At 64.6% G+C, this 19,392-nt stretch overlaps 9 protein-coding genes across 9 annotated transcripts; 4 read left to right on the top strand and 5 right to left on the bottom strand.

Annotated features, from left to right (window-relative positions):
* Positions 1-28: 28 nt before the first annotated feature.
* On the bottom strand, positions 29-1,354 carry Q8F55_001795 (uncharacterized protein; the record flags this gene model as incomplete). Its single annotated transcript, XM_069350410.1, has 6 exons — positions 29-176; positions 225-468; positions 579-681; positions 907-954; positions 993-1,178; positions 1,214-1,354. 6 exons carry the CDS (start codon positions 1,352-1,354, stop codon positions 29-31), a joined length of 870 nt encoding a protein of 289 aa, XP_069210796.1.
* Positions 1,355-1,614: 260 nt separating this feature from the next.
* ORC4 (origin recognition complex subunit 4) lies at positions 1,615-3,676 on the top strand (the record flags this gene model as incomplete). The annotated part of the gene is made up of 3 exons (XM_069350409.1): positions 1,615-2,430; positions 2,466-2,873; positions 2,909-3,676. The coding sequence occupies 3 exons, from the start codon at positions 1,615-1,617 to the stop codon at positions 3,674-3,676; spliced, it is 1,992 nt and encodes a 663-aa protein (XP_069210795.1).
* A 244-nt stretch (positions 3,677-3,920) lies between these two features.
* URA5 (orotate phosphoribosyltransferase) lies at positions 3,921-4,624 on the bottom strand (the record flags this gene model as incomplete). Its single annotated transcript, XM_069350408.1, has 2 exons — positions 3,921-4,485; positions 4,533-4,624. The coding sequence occupies 2 exons, from the start codon at positions 4,622-4,624 to the stop codon at positions 3,921-3,923; spliced, it is 657 nt and encodes a 218-aa protein (XP_069210794.1).
* A 949-nt stretch (positions 4,625-5,573) lies between these two features.
* RPS8A (40S ribosomal protein eS8) lies at positions 5,574-6,507 on the top strand (the record flags this gene model as incomplete). Its single annotated transcript, XM_069350407.1, has 3 exons — positions 5,574-5,635; positions 5,686-5,869; positions 6,121-6,507. 3 exons carry the CDS (start codon positions 5,574-5,576, stop codon positions 6,505-6,507), a joined length of 633 nt encoding a protein of 210 aa, XP_069210793.1.
* A 518-nt stretch (positions 6,508-7,025) lies between these two features.
* On the bottom strand, positions 7,026-8,115 carry Q8F55_001791 (uncharacterized protein; the record flags this gene model as incomplete). Its single annotated transcript, XM_069350406.1, has 5 exons — positions 7,026-7,158; positions 7,210-7,297; positions 7,335-7,475; positions 7,850-8,011; positions 8,058-8,115. 5 exons carry the CDS (start codon positions 8,113-8,115, stop codon positions 7,026-7,028), a joined length of 582 nt encoding a protein of 193 aa, XP_069210792.1.
* Positions 8,116-9,322: 1,207 nt separating this feature from the next.
* Positions 9,323-10,913, top strand: sgf73 (SAGA complex subunit Sgf73; the record flags this gene model as incomplete). Its single annotated transcript, XM_069350405.1, has 4 exons — positions 9,323-9,578; positions 9,721-9,840; positions 9,878-10,105; positions 10,162-10,913. The coding sequence occupies 4 exons, from the start codon at positions 9,323-9,325 to the stop codon at positions 10,911-10,913; spliced, it is 1,356 nt and encodes a 451-aa protein (XP_069210791.1).
* Positions 10,914-11,181: 268 nt separating this feature from the next.
* On the bottom strand, positions 11,182-12,498 carry Q8F55_001789 (uncharacterized protein; the record flags this gene model as incomplete). The annotated part of the gene is made up of 5 exons (XM_069350404.1): positions 11,182-11,304; positions 11,454-11,833; positions 11,980-12,106; positions 12,144-12,307; positions 12,369-12,498. The coding sequence occupies 5 exons, from the start codon at positions 12,496-12,498 to the stop codon at positions 11,182-11,184; spliced, it is 924 nt and encodes a 307-aa protein (XP_069210790.1).
* A 2,066-nt stretch (positions 12,499-14,564) lies between these two features.
* Positions 14,565-15,923, top strand: Q8F55_001788 (uncharacterized protein; the record flags this gene model as incomplete). The annotated part of the gene is made up of 1 exon (XM_069350403.1): positions 14,565-15,923. The coding sequence occupies one exon, from the start codon at positions 14,565-14,567 to the stop codon at positions 15,921-15,923; it is 1,359 nt and encodes a 452-aa protein (XP_069210789.1).
* A 369-nt stretch (positions 15,924-16,292) lies between these two features.
* On the bottom strand, positions 16,293-18,528 carry Q8F55_001787 (uncharacterized protein; the record flags this gene model as incomplete). Its single annotated transcript, XM_069350402.1, has 13 exons — positions 16,293-16,296; positions 16,348-16,405; positions 16,450-16,532; positions 16,599-16,756; positions 16,792-16,847; positions 16,895-17,145; positions 17,226-17,238; positions 17,289-17,588; positions 17,637-17,723; positions 17,764-17,949; positions 18,003-18,047; positions 18,256-18,303; positions 18,501-18,528. 13 exons carry the CDS (start codon positions 18,526-18,528, stop codon positions 16,293-16,295), a joined length of 1,317 nt encoding a protein of 438 aa, XP_069210788.1.
* Between the last annotated feature and the right edge of the window lie 864 nt (positions 18,529-19,392).

Below are 19,392 nucleotides of genomic sequence, written 5' to 3'. Positions count from 1 at the left end.
CACACCTCCGCCAACAAGCACCTCCCGTTCAAGCCATGGCAACGTCGGCGCCGTCCGCAGGCTTCATGAACCCGTCCAGCTGCTTGTCCAGGTCCTCGGCCGTAGCCGGGCCTCGGCGTCCACCGCCACCGCCGCCGCGCGCACCGCCACGCGCGTCACGTCCGCCACGTCCACCACTAGTCCGTGTTAGCAGCCTTCGCCAGGCGACACCACCGTCCACTTACCCTCGGCCTCGCGTGCTGCGCTCGCGGTCGCCGCGCTCACGGTCGCCACGGTCACGGTCGCCACGCTCACCACGGTCGCCGCGGTCTCCGGCACGGCCACCGACACGTCCCTCGAGGCCCTTGCCACCGCCACCGCCGCCGCCCAGGCGGGCGAGGAGCGAGCCGCCCGATCCACCGGCGTCCTTGCTGCCCTTCTCTTCGCGGGGGCGGGCGGGGGCGATCGGCTTGATGGTGATGGTTTGTCCTGCAACGTCAGCATTCAATCCAGGTCATCACAGGTCACGTCGGACAGCAACGCATGACTCTAGGACGCCGACGCCACGACAGCCCTTGAATGCCCCCACCCCAACTCACCCTTGGTCATGGCACCGTCAAACTTGTTGATGGCAGTCTTGGCTTGCTGGGCCGAGGCGTACTCGACCGTGGCAGTACCAGTCGATCGGCCAGAGCGGTCATACTAGCTGCAGGGTCAACGCGGCCCTTCCCCAGGATCACTCACAAGCAAAGCAAAGAAGAAGACAAGCATGAGCTCAGTTCTCTCCGCTCATGTAGAATGGACCCGCTCGCCGCCTTCACGTAAACCGAGGACGGGGGCGTGCCCCGCCGATCAGTGCGTCGTTCTTCCGCACGCGATCGTGGCCGACAGTCTCCGCAGACGATTGGGTCAGGTCAAGACGCTTACTCGGATTGTGGGGCCTTGGACAATGGTGCCCGCTTCGGTGAAGATGTTCTATTGCTGTCAGTTTCCACCCCTTTCCTTCAGCCTACCTTGAGGTCGTCGACCGTCACCTCGTAGTGCAGGCCCGAGATCTCGATGCGGGGCGACGCGCCGACGAACGGCGCGGGCTCGCGGCGGTCCGACGTGCGCCGATCGCCTCCGCCGCGGCCGCCGCGCGAGCCGCCCTCGTACGCGTCGTGAACCCACTTGTCCTCGGTCGATCGGGGCGGCGGGCGCTGGGGATCAGTGTGGGACAAGGGCGTAGACATACCGAGTACGGCGCGGCGTCGCGCCTGTCGCGGCTGACACGGGGCTTGGCCCTGTCGGCGCCAGCTCCAGCGCCGGCACCCTTCGGCGCGCGGGGTTTGCGGTTGGCCGAGATGAGGTCGTCGAGGGGCTTGTCAATGTCCATGGTGTGTGGTTATGCAGTGTAGTACGAGGAAGGATGCAATGTTGTTGTGGGGGTCGGTCGGTTGGCGCGCTCGAATCGGCCGCATGCGCGGGGTTGGGAGGGAGGTGCAGCGTGGGCTCTTTGGCGCGCCTAATGCCATATCTCCATTAGGCCCGCCCATAGCCGTGCCTGATATCTTCGCGTCGCTGAAATCAATTGATGCAATGTCTCCCTCCACTTTTGATTCCAGACATTACCCAGCAACGAGCAACAACAACACCATGGCGCGCTCGCCAGTAAAACAGAGCGACGATGCAGACGACACGCCGTCCAAGCGGACACGGCGGGGAGCCGGATCGTCCCCTGCCAAGGCCGACACGACGCCAACCAAGCGCGGCACACCACGGACATCGGCGACGACGCCGCCGAGCGCGCGCAAGTCGGCCAAGCGCGTCGCCGAGAGCCTGGCCGCCGCGTCGTCAAGCAAGCGCGCCAAGGTGGCGTCCACGCCAACAGCGAACGGGAACAGCACGCACGACTCGCACCTCCCCTCCTTTGACGACGACGTGTTCGGCTCATCGCCCGCCATCTCGCGCGAGGCGTTCCTCGCCAACGAGCGACTTCGGCGGCAGCGCGAGGCGCGTAACTTTACGTTCGAAGGCGATGCGTCAGCGCCCAAGCTTACGCGGAGTGGACGCGTTATTGGACCGGCAGCCGACAGGTATGGTGGGGAGGAGGAGGAGGAGGAGGAGGAGGAGGAGGAGGAGGAAGATGACGAGGCCGAGGGGGCTGAGGCCGAGGACAAGGTGGCCAGCGCCGAGCCGGATGACGACGACGACGAGCTCCGCGCCCGCCGCGTCGACGACGTTCCCTTGGAATCGGCACGCGCGAGCATGGAGCCACTCAAGCCCGAGGCGCGCCCGCACGTCCTGCGCATCCTCTCGACGCTGACCTCCCGCGCTGCGCCCGAGCCCTTCGTCGACGAGGAGACGAACGAGGCGCTGCAGGGCTTGGTCTCGCTGCTGAGCGGGACCGTGGAGCGCGGAGAGGGCAACAGCGCGCTCGTCACTGGCGCACGTGGCGTGGGCAAGACCAAGGTGGGTGTGGTTTGGGGATTCATCTGACCCACCAGACGGTCGAGCGGGCCCTCAGCCTCCTGCCCTCAACTTCGAGCAACGCGCCCATCATCGTCCGACTGTCCGGCCTCGCGCAGAGTGACGACCGCAAGGCCATCCGCGAGATGGGGCGGCAGATTGCCGAGGCGTCGGGCCAGGCTGCTGCGCCAGATGAGGACGACGACGAAGAGGAGAACCAGCAAGGAGAGTACGCTCCGACCACGCTGCCGAGTCACCTCCTGGCTCTCCTCACGGCGCCATCGCCTCGCGCAATCATCGTCATCATCGACGAGTTCGAACTGTTCACCGAGCATGCGCGCCAGGCCCTGCTGTACTGCCTCCTTGACGTGGTGCAGAGCGTGCAGACTGGCCCAGTGGAGACGACCGGGCGAGGGGTCGCCGTGATTGGCGTCACATGTCGAGTTGTGAGTGTGCAGCATAGCGCCGTCTGACACCACAGGACACGCTCTTGTTACTCGAGAAACGCGTCAAGTCGCGCTTCTCCCACCGCGTGTGGCGCGTGGCCTCGCCCCTCGCACCTGACAGCCTGGGCTGGCGCGCCCTCCTGCGGCACGCGCTCGTGCCGTGGGAGAAGAACGCCGACGACGAGAGAGACAAGGAGACACGCAAGTGGATGGGCGATTGGGCATTCGCCGTCGACATGCTACTCGACAACGACAAGGTGTCGACGGCACTCGAGCGGCTGGCCGGCCTGACGACCGACGTGCGGATCCTGTACCGCCCCTTCATTGGCCCGATCACCTCGGTGCTGAGCGACCAGCTCGACTTTCTCTCAGTCCCCGTCCTGTGCTTCTCGGCGCTCCACCAAACAGAGCTCGCCGGCTGGGGGCTCGCGAACGCCAAGCTCAAGGGTCTGCCGCACCCGGCCCTCGGCGTCCTCATCATCGGCAAGCACCTCGCGCTGGCCGGCCGCGCAGAGTTCAGCCTGGCACAGGTAGAGGACGAGTACCTCAAGTTTGCGCGCACGCGTCTCGTCGGCTCTGGCCGCGCGCGCTGGCCGATCGAGCTGCTCCACCGCGGCTTTGACCATTGCCGCGCCCTGGGTCTGCTGGTGCCGGCTGGCCCCGCGTCGGCTGGCCGCCGCTTCGCCAAGGTGCGCTCGGTGCTGAGCCCCAACGAGGTGGTGCAGTACTTCCGCGCCGACGGGGGCGTGGGCATGGGGCCCGAGCTGCAGAGCTGGGGCCGGCTGATGGACGGGCATGTGTAGGGGGTGTCGTGTATGTATGCCATTAGCATGTGCGCGAGAGAGTGGTGCGCGTGGCGCTGGGCCGAGCCAGCTTGGGCAGTTGCGTCTCGTCCAGGCAGCCTGACTCGTCTCGCGCTCATCAGAGGTGGCACCTTGCCTCGGCCTCGCTCGGCCTCGTCTCTCGTGCCAGACTGCACCCAGGCTCCCCGCGACGCGCCCCAGCCACAGCTAACCAATCTCATCTCTATACAGTGCACGCCCCACCCTACGCCGCGACGCCATACTGCGCGCGGTACTCCTCGATCGCCTTAACCTGGGCCTCGTACCCGCCCTTGGTCTTGAGGTACGCGATAATGTCGGTCAAGTTGATGATCGGGACGACGGGGATGCCGAACTCGCGCTCCACCTCCTGGATGGTGCTGCTCGTGCCCTCCTTGCCGCGCTCCTGGCGGTCGACGAGCTGGACGATGCCGACGAGCTGGCCGCGCTGCTCCTTGATGATGGCGATGCTCTCGCGGATCGCCGTGCCGGCCGTCATGACGTCGTCGATGACGACGATGCGGCGGCCCTCAAGCGGCGCGCCGACCAGCACGCCGCCCTCGCCGTGGTCCTTCTTCTCCTTGCGGTTGTACGTGTAGACCGTGTCGACGCCGCGGTTGGCCAGCGCGACGGCCGTGACGGCGGCGAGCGGGATGCCCTTGTACGCCGGGCCGAAGAGCACGTCGAAGGCGGGCAGCGAGCCCTGGATCGTCGACGCAAACGCGTCGGCCGTGGCCGCGAGCAGCTTGCCGTCGTACAGCAGGCCCGCGTTGAAGAAGTAGGGCGACTTGCTGTGGGATGAGCGGGCGTGCGTGCGCCGCAGCGTGGCCCGACCTACCGCCCAGACTTGAGCGTAAACTCGCCGAAGAGGAGCACGCCCGAGGCGATCGCGGCCTCGATAAAGTGCGTCTTGAAGTCAGTGGCGGCCATTGTTATGATTGCATTCTGGAGGGAGGAGAGGGAGGAGAGAAGGAGAGGCGTGACGATGTTGGGGTCTCCGTATTCAAAATCTGGCCCACGGGCTTGGACGCTGGGACACTGCCTGGTCGATTTGGTTCCGCTGCGTGGGTGTGGCTCTGTCGTTCACGGCGCACGGCGCCGTCGCGTCGAGATTGCTGGAATGACGAAGGCGGCGACTGAGCACGTCGGGCGTGTTGCGATTGATAGGAGCAAGGGCTGGACGAGGCGCCGGCAGAATGCATGTCGCTGACCGTGCACGACCACGGCTGGCTCGCAGGCTTGGAATCCTCGGCACACTGAGACTCACCAGTCGACACGAGTGCAAGCAGCGCGTCGCTCCCACCCAACGCCGAGACCAGGGCCTGCATACGGGAGATGTACAGTGTGCATGTATGCATGTGCTTGATGACTGCATGACGGCGCGCGGTTGCAGCCTCCAGCGCCATGCCAACTCGGACGACTGATCGTCATCGCAGCCTCAGGGCGATCAGGCACTCTGCGAAACTATCGGCGACATGGCGCTCTAAGTCCGACCCAGCCTCGGTAATTCGCAGACAACCCTTTGTGGCACTTATTTGCTCCCGCGAACAGCTTGCAGTTTCGAAATGGCTGTAGGGTGAGGCGCCCGCCAGGCGACCACCATAGCAGAAGCCTCCGCGCTGGACTGCCAGGCTTGCAGCCGCACCACCACCCAGCAGCCCCCCTCCCCCCCAGCGCCCACTCCCTGGCACTGGCACGGCCGCTCGCTGGCTGTTACTTCCCACTCGTGCGTGTGTCCACTCTTCTTCGTCCGACAACTTCAAGTGAGTGTCTAGCCCCGGCCACCACCCTCGACACCCGACGACGGCAGCGACCGACACCTTCGCGCCGAGCGGGCCCACGACGACGACCACGACGACGAGCTAACCACCCCTCCAGAATGGGTATCACTCGCGACTCCCGCCACAAGCGTTCGGCGTCTGGCGCCCGCCGCGCCCAGTAGTGAGTTGTGCTCGGCGAGCTCGAGCCTGGAGTCGAGCTAACCCAGCCAGCCGCAAGAAGAGGAAGCACGAGCTCGGCCGCCAGCCCGCCATGACCAAGCTCGACACCTCGAAGCGCGTCCACACCGTCCGCACCCGTGGTGGTAACACCAAGTACCGTGCCCTCCGCCTCGACACTGGCAACTTCGCCTGGGGCTCGGAGGCCATCACCCGCAAGACGCGTCTCCTCCAGGTCGTGAGTAGGCAGACGGGGATGCGAGGGAGAGGAGAGGGCAAGGATTGGGGGGCTGGGATGGGCCGGTGGTGGAAACTTTTCAGCCGCCGACGGGGGATGATGAGGCCAGCCTCTGGGATGGAAAAGAGGGCTGCTGGGGTGCAGAACGAGACAGCGCCGACGGCGTGCACGTGCAGCGCCTGTGGGAGTGATTTTTTGCCCTCTCCCAACCCAGACACGCAAACGTCAAAACTTTGCTCACACATCCACAGCGCTACAACGCCACCAACAACGAGCTCCTCCGTACCCAGACCCTCGTCAAGTCGGCTGTTATCGAGATCGACGCCACCCCCTTCCGCCAGTGGTACGAGGCCCACTACGCCCAGCCCGCGTTCCGCGCCAAGGCCGGCACCGCCGCCGCTGAGCCCACCGAGGAGGTCAAGAAGTCGAACCACGTCCAGCGTGTGCTCACCGAGCGCAAGAAGGACGCCAAGCTCGACATCCACCTTGAGCAGCAGTTCAAGACTGGTCGTCTTCTCGCTATCATCTCGTCGCGCCCCGGCCAGTCGGGCCGCGCCGACGGCTACATTCTTGAGGGCAAGGAGCTCGACTTCTACCTCAAGAAGCTCCAGTCGCGCAAGCAGAAGCACGCCGCCTAAGTGGGGTCGCTTGGGGACGCTTGTACGAACAGGATGGATTCACATGCTTCATTAGTGGGGGCGGCGAGCAGCGAGCAAGCGAGCCGCAGGCGAGCTAGGACCGTCGGTCGTGTGCAGCTGTGGGACTAACGAGGAGAGTCGCGTGGGGGACGTCGAGTTCGTGCTCGTCACGGTCACTGATTGCTGCAGATCACTGCGGGTGGGGGGGACATGGTCGTTGGAACATCCTGCACGGCTTGCTCTCTGGATGCCACTGCCCACACGACGTCCAGCTGCAGCTCGTGTGGCACCCAACACTCGACTCTACTCCGCTCCACTCGACACCGAGACTGCAACCCGCCCCCATCTCGCACAACACATCATGTTATGCATATTAGGTAAAGACTGACGGGTAGAGTGGGTAGGAGCAAAGCGAAAACTGTCCATGTAGCACGACCGGGCAAAGCACCCAGCGTGCTCGAAACGCGTCTGCGGCTGTGCGCGACTCCTCGACTCCCCAATCTCGCGCAAGTACGAGATTAGAGGAGGGCAGCAGCAGCGACCGAAAGAACGGCGACGACGCCGGCGGCCTGGGCCGAGGCACCGAGCGCGATGCCGCCCGAGTTGGGCTTGGCCGACGCCGACTGCGACGCGAAGGGGTTGGCCGAGGCGCTATTTTGGTCAGTATGGGGGTGTGCCCGTGCGCTCGCTCGCTCGACTCACGCGCCAGCCGACGTGGGGGTGAAGTTGGGGATGGCGGGCTGCGACGCGGCGGTCGTGGCCAGCGACTGGAGGTTGGTCGAGGTGGCCTCTGGTTTGTCAGCGCCGCGTCTAAGCCGTCGACATACTAATGCCCGACTCGATCTTGAACTTCTCCGAGGTCGCGAAGATCTGCGACGTGTTGGTCGTGTTGACAAACGTCACGATGAAGCCCTCGCCAAAGCCAATCTGGGGGAGGAGGACGCGCGCGTAGTCCTGGGTGCCGGTGACTGGGGCGACGTCAGTACTGGTCAGGATGATGCGGCGGCCGAGACTAGACTGGTGCACGGCGCACAGGGCGCGCCGTGAATGCCGCGAGAAGCAAGCCAGGAGGTCGCCGTCCCCGTCGCGTGGGCGACTCGGACTCGGGGGGTGACGACTACCGTCGCCATCTCCGGGCCGTCCCGTGTGCGCGCGTGCGTCACGCGGGGGTTCGATCGCGCTCAAGGCCGCCACTGCTCCCCCTCGCTGGGCTCGGAGGAGGCTCGCTAGCCCCGCTGCGCGATCGATACGTCGCCCACCCACACTCCCCGCCGCGCGAGCAAGGTACATGGCCACCACTCGCTCCTCCAGCCCCGGGCCCGCCGCAAACAAACACACTCACGCTCGTTGGCCAGCTGCTGGGCGTTGGGGAGGAGGCCGTTGCCGTTGGAAAGGAAGACGCGGAAGGGGAAGTTGTCGGTGGGCGACGAGGTCCAGTTGAGGGGGACCGTGTCGTTGGCGAACCAGACGGTGGCCGAGTTGGGGGCGAGGATGGTGAGCGCGGCTGGGGGGGTTAGCTGGGCGTCGTGTTTGGGCAGGGCAAGGCTCACCGTTGGCGCCCGACACGAGGGTGGCAGCGGCGGCGGCGAGGACGAGGGTGGCCTTCATTGTTGTGCTGTGTGTGTGTGGGGTGGGAGTGGTAGTGGAGAAGGGAGGATGCGGGGCAAGTAACTGATAAATGAGTGAGTGCAGCAGTCTCTGGGGACGATGGGAAACGACAATCGAGGGGCGAGCAAGTCGAGGCATGGCGCGGCGCGGCGGGCGGCATGGACGCATCGAGGAGTCAGTGCCGTGCAGCGCGTACAGTGAGTGCCGTGCCGGAGGTGGCTGCTGCCCCTGGCGTCGGGACTCTGTGCCAGCGGGCGGGCGGGCAGAACCCAGAGGCGGCAGGGAGGAATGAGGCACGGCGCAGGTCCGGTGGTACGGCGCGCGGGGCAGGCCCGTCGCCCGTCGCTCTCCCCCTCGCCCGCCTCGCCCGCCCCCTGGAACCCTTTGGGTCGGTGGTTGCCGTCGGCGGTCGTGCCGGATCGTACTTTGCGCGACTTGGATCGGCTGCACGCCTTTTGACTTTGGCGCCTGGCAGGTCGACGACGCAGGACGACGGGGCGACAGGGCCACCCACGTGGTTGATGCTTCTGGGCGTGACGAGTGCATCAGACAAACCTCCAATCTCCGAGCTTGCTCCTGGTAATCAGCGGCGACGAGCAGTTGATGAGCCTGCAGCGCTGCAGCAAGATGAGCGCCGAGCACAGCTGCATGCATCCATGCGTGCTGCTGTGGGCTGTACCGCACGCCGCACACCGCGCACACTGCGCGTCCCCACCCACGCCCCATCACGCATGCATGACGACAGGCGTTAGAGTGGCGACGACGGTGCCCGAACAATGATGTGTACCGACCCTTATCACCGCCGCCCACCGACGCCGTCCCTCCGTCCCTTGCTTGGCCTGGCCTCATTCTGCTCCCGTCTACGCCGCCGCCGCCGCCGGCCCGCGTCTGCTGGGCCGTCGCCTCTCGACTACCACAACGACAGCGAGCACCTCGCCGCAAGCAGCACCGACAACAGGAGCGACAGAGCGGCAAGCTCTAGCACCTGGCGCCAGCAGCAGCACCAGCACCACTCTCCCCCCTCCCCTCCCCACTCTCTCATTGTTGTTCTTGTATCGCCCCCGCCTTGCGCCATTGTCGTAGTGTCGATCGCATTTGTCCGAGCCACCAACCACCACTCGTCACCACTCTCCTTCAGCAACAGCCGCCGCCGTCCACCTCGGCAGCATCCACCCGTGCTCTGGCCCGCGAGAGCACACCCAGCACCATGGCGCTCAAGCTGCGAGCGCGCGACTCGCCCGCCCGCCCCGCCTTTGCGTTTGCGACCTCGCCGCCACCCGTGGCCCAGGATGTGCCCGGCTCCGGCGCTGCCCACCCGCGCCCGCCGGGCGACTTTCTCCCCGAGCGCGACATGCACATGTACGGCGCGCAGCCGCTCGAGGTTGCCGAGCCCGGCCGCAGCGTCGTGCGCTGCACGCGCTGCGGGCGCAACGTCCTCGAGTGGGCCGCGGGCGACCACAGGCGTGAGTGGCGGCTTGGGGCCGCAGGTGCCAGACGAGCCTGCTTGGCTTTCGGAGCGTGGCGATGGATGCCATCGCGACGCTGCCGCCAGCTGGCGGTCACCTGTCGGCCCTGGCCCGGCCAATACGCACACTAACCGCTCAGGCATCTGCTCTCATGTTCTCGACGGCGCGCCCCTCACGGTGAAGAAGACGCTCAAGGCCGACAAGCGCGTGCGCGCCGGCACCGACGACCCGAGTGGGAAGAAGCGTCGCGCGAGCGAGGGTGAGTGGCAGTTGGTTGATCCGTCTGACGAGGCCAGTCTCTCCGTCCGACTCGCCAGAAGCGAGCCCGTCAAAGAAGAAACAGCGCTTGCTCCACGCCGACGTACGTGAGATGGTGGGCTCGGACGACGAGCTCGACCTGAGCGCTCTGAAACACATGAAAAAGAGCGAGATTAAAAAACTGCAGAAGGAGCACGAGCGACTCAAGAAGCGCGCTGCCAAGGAGAAGGAGCGCGAGGCGATTGCGGAGCGCAAGCGCCAGCGTGGTGAGTGGCGGCAGCGGGCGACGCCCTTCGGCAGGAGCAGTGCTGACGCGCCCCAGCGTCCAACCCGCTCGACTACGACAGGCAGTGTGGCGTCATCAACGACAAGGGGCTGCCTTGCTCGCGCTCGCTCACGTGCAAGACGCACACTGTCGGCGCCAAGCGCGCGGTGCAGGGCCGTACGCGCCCGTACGACGAGCTCTTTATCGAGTGGCAGCGTGCCCACAACCCCAACTTCAAGGAGCCCGTCCCCAAGAAGGACAAGGAGGCGGCCAAGGCCAACGGCGGCGGCTCGGGTGCCGGCTCGACTCTAAGCGCTGCGGACCGCAAGGCGGCCGCGGCCAAGAAGCGCCGCCTCGCCCTCGACGGCGACGACGGCCTCCGCTTCGACGAGGACGGCCACCGCGAGATGGAGGAGCTCATCCGCGCGACCCGCATCTGTGGCGACCGCGTCCGCACGGCGTCGTACGCGCTCGGCAGCGAGCACAAGACGCCGTCGGTCGGCGGCAGCCCGCCCGCCCAGGCAGCTGCTGCCACGCCCGCCAAGGCCGCCGCGCCAGTCCGCACCCCCGTGCCGTCGGCGTCGGGCGCCTTTGGCGACAGCCTGTCGTTCGTCTCGGCGTCGCCGTGGCAGGCGACGTCGTACGAGCAGTTCAGCATGACCGACCTGCTCACAAAGGCGCTCGCGGCCCGCCCCCAGCCCGCGCAGCCCCGCGGTCGCGGCTCGGTCTCGGGCGCGTCAAAGCCGGGCCCCATCGTCCCGCCGCTCGTCAACCCCGTCGCGCCGGCCACCCAGGGCGTCACGGCCTGAGCTACCCTGTAGCCATCTACGTCTGTCCATCTGTATAACGCGAGCGCGTGGTCGCAGCGAGGGCAGCTCGACTACACCGGCTACACCCTGCAACTCGCCGCCGCATCCCACTTTACAGTTGTATTTGTCGCCCCCGCGGCCACATTCATTCCATGATACCCCATTGGCAACTCGTTGCCTCATGCATATCGTACACTACATGGTACAGTGTGATCCCGGCTGGCTGCTAATGATACTGTGGCTGGCTACTGGCTCGTCGCTCGTCTGCCTAGTCAATCTCGATGGGCTCGGCACCGCGGCGGTTGTTGGACGGTGATGGGTCGGCCTGCTGCACCTGCTGGTTGTTGAGGCTGCGGCGTGCCGAGCGCGTCGTGAGGCTGTGTGGTGTCGACTGTGGTTGTCAGCGCTGTTGCAGCAAAGCGACGCGGCAGCGGCTCAGTGAGAAGATTGGTCCTCCTCGTCGACGGGTCGACTGCAGAGCGATTCTGATACAAAGATTACATCCTTGCCGCTGCGTGTGCGTGTGCGCTGTAAACTCACCGGAGCGTTCTTGCCCGTGTGCACACGCGGCGTCGGGGGCGGAGGGGGCGCGGCGACGGGCTTTGCGGGCTGGGGGACGGCGGCGCGCGCGTGCGTGTTGGACGGGCGCTTGACAATGGCGTTGGGGAAGAGGGGGTTGGTCGAGAGGGCGAGCGGCGGGAGGTCGCCGAGGCCGGGCACCGAGACGCCGTTGCGGTCGCCGGCACCGCTGCCGGCCTCGCTCTCGCGCTCGCCCGAGTCCGACTTGCGCCTGGGCGCGCGCGAGGGCCCGGGGCGCGGCTCGTCCTCCTCCTCCTCTTCTTCGCTCTCGTCGGCCTGGGTGAGCTTCTTCTTGCGCAGCTCGAGCGCCTCGGACATTGTGATCGGCAGCGGGATGACGTCTGGGCCGTGTGAGCGAGTCTCGAGGATAGGGCGGGGCGAGGCGGCAGCGGCTCAGTGAGAAGATTTGTCCTCCTGTGGTTCGGAGCGATTCTGATACAAAGATTACATCTTTGCCGCTGCGCGCACCAGCTGGAGCGCCACGTACCCTTCAGAAACTCGAACTCTTCGGACCGCTCGACGACGTTGGCCATGTCCTTGTAGTTGACGATGCGGCGCTTCTCGAGGCGCGCCTTCATGTATCCCTCCTCCATGAAGTGCTTGATAAAGTACTCCTGGCGGGTCAGTCAAGTGCCAAATTTGCAAACCCACAGTCGCGACAGCGACGAGGAACGTCGCCTCAGAGCTCATCATGTCGAGCTCCTTGTCGGCCTTGATGATGCGCTTGATGCGCGAGAGGGGGAAGAGCGTCGTGCCGATCTTCTTCTCAGCGAGCGACTGGCGCGACTTGATGATGCGCTTCTTCTTCTGCGGGCCTGGCGGTGTGAGCAGGGCCTTGGGTTGGATGAAAAGGGCGCAGAACACCCAGCTACTCACGCTCTCCGCCCTCGCCGTCCTCCTCCTCGGCCTCGCGGTCCGAGTGCTCCCCTTCGGCGGGGGGCGCGTGCGCCGCCGAGCTCGTCTCGGCGTGGTTGTGGTGTGCGTCGTCTTCGTACTCGACCTGCATTGTGGAGTGGGTGATGAGGGCAAAGGGGCAAAGGAGGGAGATGGCCAGAAAGCGAGCACAACAAGCCGCGCGCGGTGAGAGCGCGACGCGACGAGCGGGGGCAAATTGTTGGCCACGTTGTGTGGCACCTCGCTCCGGCGGCTTGTTGGCCAAGCGACAGTGAAGGTATGCTGAGGAGAGCTGACTGTGGCTACATAGGAGTTGGATGCATAGCATGAAGTCGAGGGTCTATGCTTGTGGGTCTGGGAGAGTACGTATTCGTGTATGGAGAGTGCTGTCACTCGAAGCCACTCCTGTTACTCTCACTACTCCTGCCACCTTGTCGCCACTGCCACTTGCACCGCCAGCACTCGCGTCCACGCGCAGACGCGCTGTTGGGGCCGTTGGGGATGAGCGGTATACATATCCCACCTCTCCAGGTTGAGCCAACCAACCCGATCCATCCCCTCGCAGCCGTTCCAAAGCAAGAGGGCAGCATCGTGCGGTCACTCCGCACCGCGGCCCGAAGCGATACCAACGACAGGCAAACTCTGCCTGACCGCACTGGTCTTCGACTCATTCCTGTCGCCTAAATCGATGCATCTTAGGTCTCCCGACTCATACTGTAAAGAGGAGTGGCTAGCGCCCGGTAGTTACGCGTCTGGTGGAGGCTGGGAAGCTTGTCGTGCCGATGCTTGTTCCGTACATAGTTGTCTTCTATGCCTGCTGCGATGCCGGTTGCGCCGATGCCAACAGCCTGCGTGTTGCGTGTTGCTTAATGCGCCGTACCCTTCCACCTTTGTGAATTAAGTGTACGCGTTGCTTCCCGATCCAGCGCTCACAGTTGGGGGGCGGTATGAACCCGATGCGCCGGAAATCTTCCACTTGCGTCGGACGATGCCAACGTGTTGGTATGCACCTCCTCTTCCATTACATAGGCAAGGTCCATTCGTCAATGCCCATTCAGAAAGGTGCATTAGGCAAGTGGATGAGTCGCGTGGACGTTGACCCAGGGTGCCAGGTCAAAACGGCTGAAACAAACAACAGACAAGCAACGTCTCGTGGGGCAGGGGCTGGGGACTGCGTTCTCTCGTGTGTAACAGCTTGAGGTTCTGAGTTCGGATGCCTCTGGGGTTCGGGTGAAAAGCGGTCCCACCGACTCGAGTGAGGGCACGATCTATCCTGCGAATGGTTGCTTTTTGCTTGCGGCCTGCTTGGGAGCGCTGTGGCGCGGATCGATCGGCGCAAACAGCGTGCATGCAGCAGAGCAGTGAGCTCGCCAGTCGGCACTCTCGAGATTGCGGCGTGCTCCCACCGTCTTTCCCGAAGCGGCCCAACATTTTCTCGCGTCATGCTCACCGCTGCATGCTTAATGCGCACACGATTAATTCATGCGTAAGAGGAATATGGATGCGGCGAAGGTTGTTGCTGGTTGCGGCGGAGAGGCAGGAGCGAGAGTGGAAATGGCAGGCCGACGTGTCCACAGGCAATGCCCAGCAGCCCCTCTGCTCGGGATTAGACGAGACGAGACGGTCGTCGTTCGAGCAGAGACGCCGCGACGACGGCCAGCACGCCAGGCCACACAGCAGCGTCACGCACTCGCACCCCCTCCCCACCGGAGCGCCGAGTCCCACCCCCGCCCCACCATCACCAGCGCACGGTCCCACGCCGCCTGCACACCACGCCCAATCCCGACGTGTGGTGCGGCGTGTGTGGCGTGACGCAAGACGCAGTCGCTGGCGAAGGTAACAAGCGTCTGCCCCCGCTAATGGGGCTCAATTGGCGCTTGGGCCGCCGAGACGAAAGTGGTAATCCCTTCCTAATGCCCCAGCTCCGCGCCTGACTTTTGTGGCGCGCGACGACGCATGTGGACGACGGGAAATGCCAACACCAACACTCAACACTCGCACACACTTGCGTCAAGGCGTGTGTGCTTCGCCGCCATGCTTCCCATCCCCAGCGCTGCCCTCCCCCAGCACGATATAAACCTGCATGATGCGCTCCCACCCCAACAACTTGTCCCCCGACATCCTCGTCGACATCCACCCCCTCTTCGAGACTCGTTACACCGGCACATATCCACCGCCATGCTGCTCACGCGCACCCCCACCACCGCTTCCACTGCCACCGGCACCACTATCTCGTCCACCAGCACCGCGACCACGACCAGCACCGCCGCCACGGTGGCGACCACGACGACGACGGCCACGGCCTCGCCCACCCCCACCCCCACGACCGACATCTACCTCGGCGCGCTGGCCGACGTCTGCCGCCCGCTCTCGTGGCGCGTCTTCCACGCCGTGTTCGTTCTCGACCTCCCGCGCGGCATCCTGCCCTTCCTCTTCACGTTCAACGTTCTCGCGCACCTCGCCAACTTCTTCCTCCTCTCGGCGCTCACTCTCGGCGCCGACGCCCTCGAGCGCGACCTCCCGGCCCCGCTCCGCTTCCGCCCGGACGCGCGCTACGCCTTCTTCTCCTGCTACGCGCCCTACCTCCCGGCCCCTAACACCGCGCGCGACCTCGTCCTCGTTCTGCGCGACGCCGGCGCCTGCCTCCGCGGCCTCGCGTTCCTCGCTGCTCTCCTCGTCCGCCTGCCCGTCGCCCTCGCGCTCGCCTTCGCCGCCCCCTCGCGCTTCGGGCCCATCCCGCGCGCGCCGCTCCCGGCCCTCGAGCCCGCCGACATCGACGACTTCACGGCCAAGGTCTACGCGCGCGCCGCCCGCCGCAAGGCCGCCGCCGCCGCCGCCCGCCTCGCGGCCAAGCCCCTGCCCCCCACGCCAAAGTTCTACGCGCCGTACCTCCCCGACCGCGTCGTCAAGGCCCTCAACAAGCCCCCGCCCAAGAAGCGCCGCTCGTCCGCCTCGCCCGTGGCCCACCGCGCGATTGCCGAGCACCGCCGCCTGCGAGGCTACCCCCCTCTGATGCGCGAGGCGACGGCCACGAGCGCCAAGTCGAGCGGCACGCTCCACAACATCAAGGCCGCGCTCAACCTCAAGGCCAAGATCCGCGCGCGCTACGAGGAGTGGTGCGCCTCGGGCTTCGTGTACGAGGACTGCACTGGCGGCCACCCGGCCCGCGAGCTCTTTGACAACATCTCGCACGACGCCCTCCGCGCAAAGCACGGCCTCAACAGCATCGTCTGGAGCGGCGCCGTCCACGGCGACGGCACGCGCCACCTCCCGCCCATTGAGCGCGCGCGCGCCCGCATCGCCGAGGCGAGGCAGAACATTCGCGACCTCAAGGCCGAGAAGGCCGACAAGGTCATTGTCCAGTTTGTTCAGTTTCAGCTCGAGTACCAGCAGCGCGAGCTGCGCTACGAGCTCAAGCGCGCCTCGAACAACCACTACTTTTGGCGCGTTGGCGGCCTCGACAAGTCCAAGCGCCCGCCGTTCCTCACCTACCTCGGCCGCGCTATTGCCATCCGCGTCGAGGTCGCCCGCACCTAACCGCACACAACCACGCACAACCACAACCACACAAAACCACGCATAACCACGCACAACCACCCCGTGTTAATACCATCTGGACACTGTTGTTGATTTTGGGTCTCAGTAAATGTTTATATAATCTTGCAGTGCTAAAAGCTTGCCTGCATATGTACCTATGCCAGCATGTTGTCATGAGATCAGTTGGGTCGAGTGGTTGCGGGTGAGCAGTGGTTTGGCCGTGGCACAATTAGTGGCAGAGTGGCATGAGCCGTCAGACAACTTTGCGCTGTGACGCCACCCCACCCCACCCCAAGCCACCCCGTAAGACGTAAGAAGTCAATCGAGAACACAGATCTCTCTCTCATCACATAAGGCGCTTTAAAAACTTTAACTACCATGGGTCATTAGCAGCTCCTCCTACTCGGCGAAGTCCTCAGCGTACTCCTGAGCGACCTCCTCGGCCTCGTCCTCGTACTCCTCGTCGAGCTGAGCAGACTCGTCTGCGGGTGTGAGCGGTGCCATGCGTTTGCCCTCGGCCACTTACACTGGTCGTACTCCTCGCAAAGGTCGGCCAAGTTTGATTCCGCCTCGGTGAACTCCATCTCGTCCATGCCCTCGCCAGTGTACCTGCGGGGGTTAGTGGGGCGCAACGGGGCGGGGCGTCAAATAGCCAGACGTGGCGCCGCCACGTACCAGTGGGTGTAGGCTCTCCTCTTGAAGAGCTGACGGAACTGCACGTGCGAGCGCTTGAAGACCTCTGAGATGGCAGTAGTGTTCGCAACGAGGGTGGCCGAAGCGACCTGACCGATAGGAGGGACAGTGCAGAGGGTGGTAAGAGCACCGTTGGGGATCTGGAGTCAGCACTGCCGACCACCGCTTAGCGTACCCATGGGACGAAGTGCTCCGAGTTCTTGCTCTGGAACTCGTAGACCGAGTTCTCGACTGGGCAGGTTAGCAGATTGCTCGGTCGCAAACCTCTGTCCACTCACTGTCGCGCATGCTGAGCTTGCCGCGGAAGGCAACCGAGACGGTCAGGTACTTGCCGAGGGCGGGGTCGATGGCGGCAAGGAGCGAGCGGCGCTGGAAGAGAGCGGCGGTGAGCTCCGAGACGTTGGAGGCGGTGTAGGCGCGGCTGGTCGAGGCGACAAGAGGGGCGTAACCGGCGGTGAAGAAGTGGAGACGGGGGAAGGGCACCATGTTGACGGCGAGCTTGCGGAGGTCCGAGTTGAGGACACCAGGGCTGCAAAACGTGTCAGTATGCTCGCTCATGTTGCTGCTGCACGCGCCAACGCGCTGCACGTTGGTCCCGGCTAAACGTACAAGCGGAGGGTGGCTGTAGGTGGTCAGCACACACGCCTGCATCATGGGCCAGAGCACACTCACAGGTGAAGCCAGTCATGACCTTGGCAATGAGCTGGTTGAGGTCCTTGTACTCGGGAGCCTTCATCTTGAGGTCGTTGACGCAGATCTGGTACAGAGCCTCGTTGTCAATGCAGCAGGTAATGTCCGAGTTCTCAACGAGGATGTGGGTCGACAGGATGGCGTTGTAGGGCTCGACAACAGTCTCCGAGACCTTGGGCGAGGGGAACACCGAGAAGGTTGCGAGCATACGGTCGGGGTACTCCTCGCGGATCTTGCTGAGCAGGAGGGCACCGAGACCCGAACCGGTACCACCACCGAGCGCTGGACAAGTCAGTCAGGCCGCATCTCCATCGCGGCGAGTTGACCCACAGTGGAGGAGCTGGAAGCCCTGGAACGAGTCGGCGCTCTCGACCTGCATGCGGAGGACATCGAGAATGGGGTCGACAAGCTCGGCACCTGGAGCAGTCAGACAACCTGTCACGCGCCTTTGACCCACCCTCAGTGTAGTAGCCCTTGGCCCAGTTGTTACCGGCACCGCTCTGGCCGTAAACGAAAGTGTCGGGGCGGTAGAGGTTTGCGAGGGGGCCAGAGCGCACGAGGTCGACGACACCGGGCTCGAGGTCGACCTGAACCGAGCGTGGGACATACTTTTGGTTGGCGGCCTCGTTGAAGTAGACGGAAACTGGTGTAACGTTTAGCGGCTTGCGCCAGTGCCTGCGGCCACGACAGACGTACCCTTGTCCAGCTGCTGAGCATCGTTGCCGACGTACTTGCCGTTGTCTAGCGAGTCGCGTCAGAGCACGAACCAAAACGTAACGGAGAGAGACCGAGGGCCAGTGCGCCGAGCGAGGGGCTTGTGGCTCGATGCTCGGTGCTCGGTGCGCGGTGCTCGAGAAGAATCAATGCTCACAGTCAAGGCCATGCTCCTGTGGTCGGGTGTCAGCACGGTTGTTCAATCATCGCGTTGGCGCCGTGGTTGGCCTAGTACGCACCTGCAGGATGTTCTCCCAGAAGGCGGTACCGATCTGGTTACCAGCTGTAGTGTTGTTAGCGTCGAGGACAATGGAGTCGCGAGTCGGAGTAGACGCGACGACGGGGGTCTGGCATTGTTCGCCAGACTCGAGTAGCCGTTGCTACTACTGTCGCGCGTTGTTGATGCTCACCCTGTCCGACTGTGGAATGTTAGCTCTTGTCGATAAACATGGACCGAGAGAGTTGAGAGATGTTGCTTACCCGAGACGCTGACGATTTCCCTTCCCATGATGACCCAAGTTACGGTTAGAGAGGGGGAGTAGATTTAGTGGAGAGATGGAGGGAGTCGAGGGGGGGTATGGGTTGGGGTATAAGAAGATGGAAGGAGTTGGTTGAAGGGAGAGGAGTATGCGTCTGGTGGTCGGTGGGCCGGCTGGAATGGCGCCTGGCTGGGTGGGTGGTGGATGCGCGCCTGAGCCATTCCAAGGAGTAACAAGCGGCGGCGGCGGCGGCGGCGGCAGGTCGACGCGCCTGCCTGCCTGCCTGCCTGCTGCCCCACGCTGCCTGCCCGCGCGCCCACCCACCCAGCACCCAGCAAAGTCGCCTCGGGCCCACAAGTCAGGGCAGACCAGGCAAAGCCGCGCGCCGCCAACGAGCGGGAGTATTTTGGTGTTTGTGCCACGTGGTGAAAAGGCGCACAAGCTTATTTTCCATTAGGCGTCCAATGACCCTGGAACGCCTAATCATCTCCCAAGACGTCATTGTGCCTTGCTTCGCCTTCCCCTTTCTGGGCAGGGCACAAGGGTCGACAAGGGCCTTTGATCTGCAACGGTCGCAATGGAGGCCGTCGCCGTCGGATGCACTCTGTCAGTTGTAACAATGCACAAGCAAAGTCTTGGGAACAGTGACAAGGGCAACCAAAAAGTCTCGGCCCTCGTGCTCGCGACGAGAGTAAGAAACGTTAGCAGAGCCAAAGGCCAAGACGTCCACCCAAAAGCCGGCGGCACAAGCAGCCACCTTGTCACGCCATTGCCGCCTCTGCCACTGTAGCCTGGCTTGCTCGCTACTCCTCCCCGCAAGCCGCCGCCTTGCCAGGTTTAGCTGTCGCGACCTGAAAACAAGGGTGCCCCAATGCGCTTGTAATGAGGTAGAG

The sequence above is a fragment of the Vanrija albida genome (genome assembly GCF_041260175.1).
Source record: "Vanrija albida strain AlHP1 chromosome Unknown contig_2, whole genome shotgun sequence".
Classification (NCBI taxonomy): Eukaryota; Fungi; Basidiomycota; class Tremellomycetes; order Trichosporonales; family Trichosporonaceae; genus Vanrija; species Vanrija albida.
Note: the sequence above shows the minus strand (reverse complement) of the source record. Positions and strands in the feature narration are given on the sequence as shown.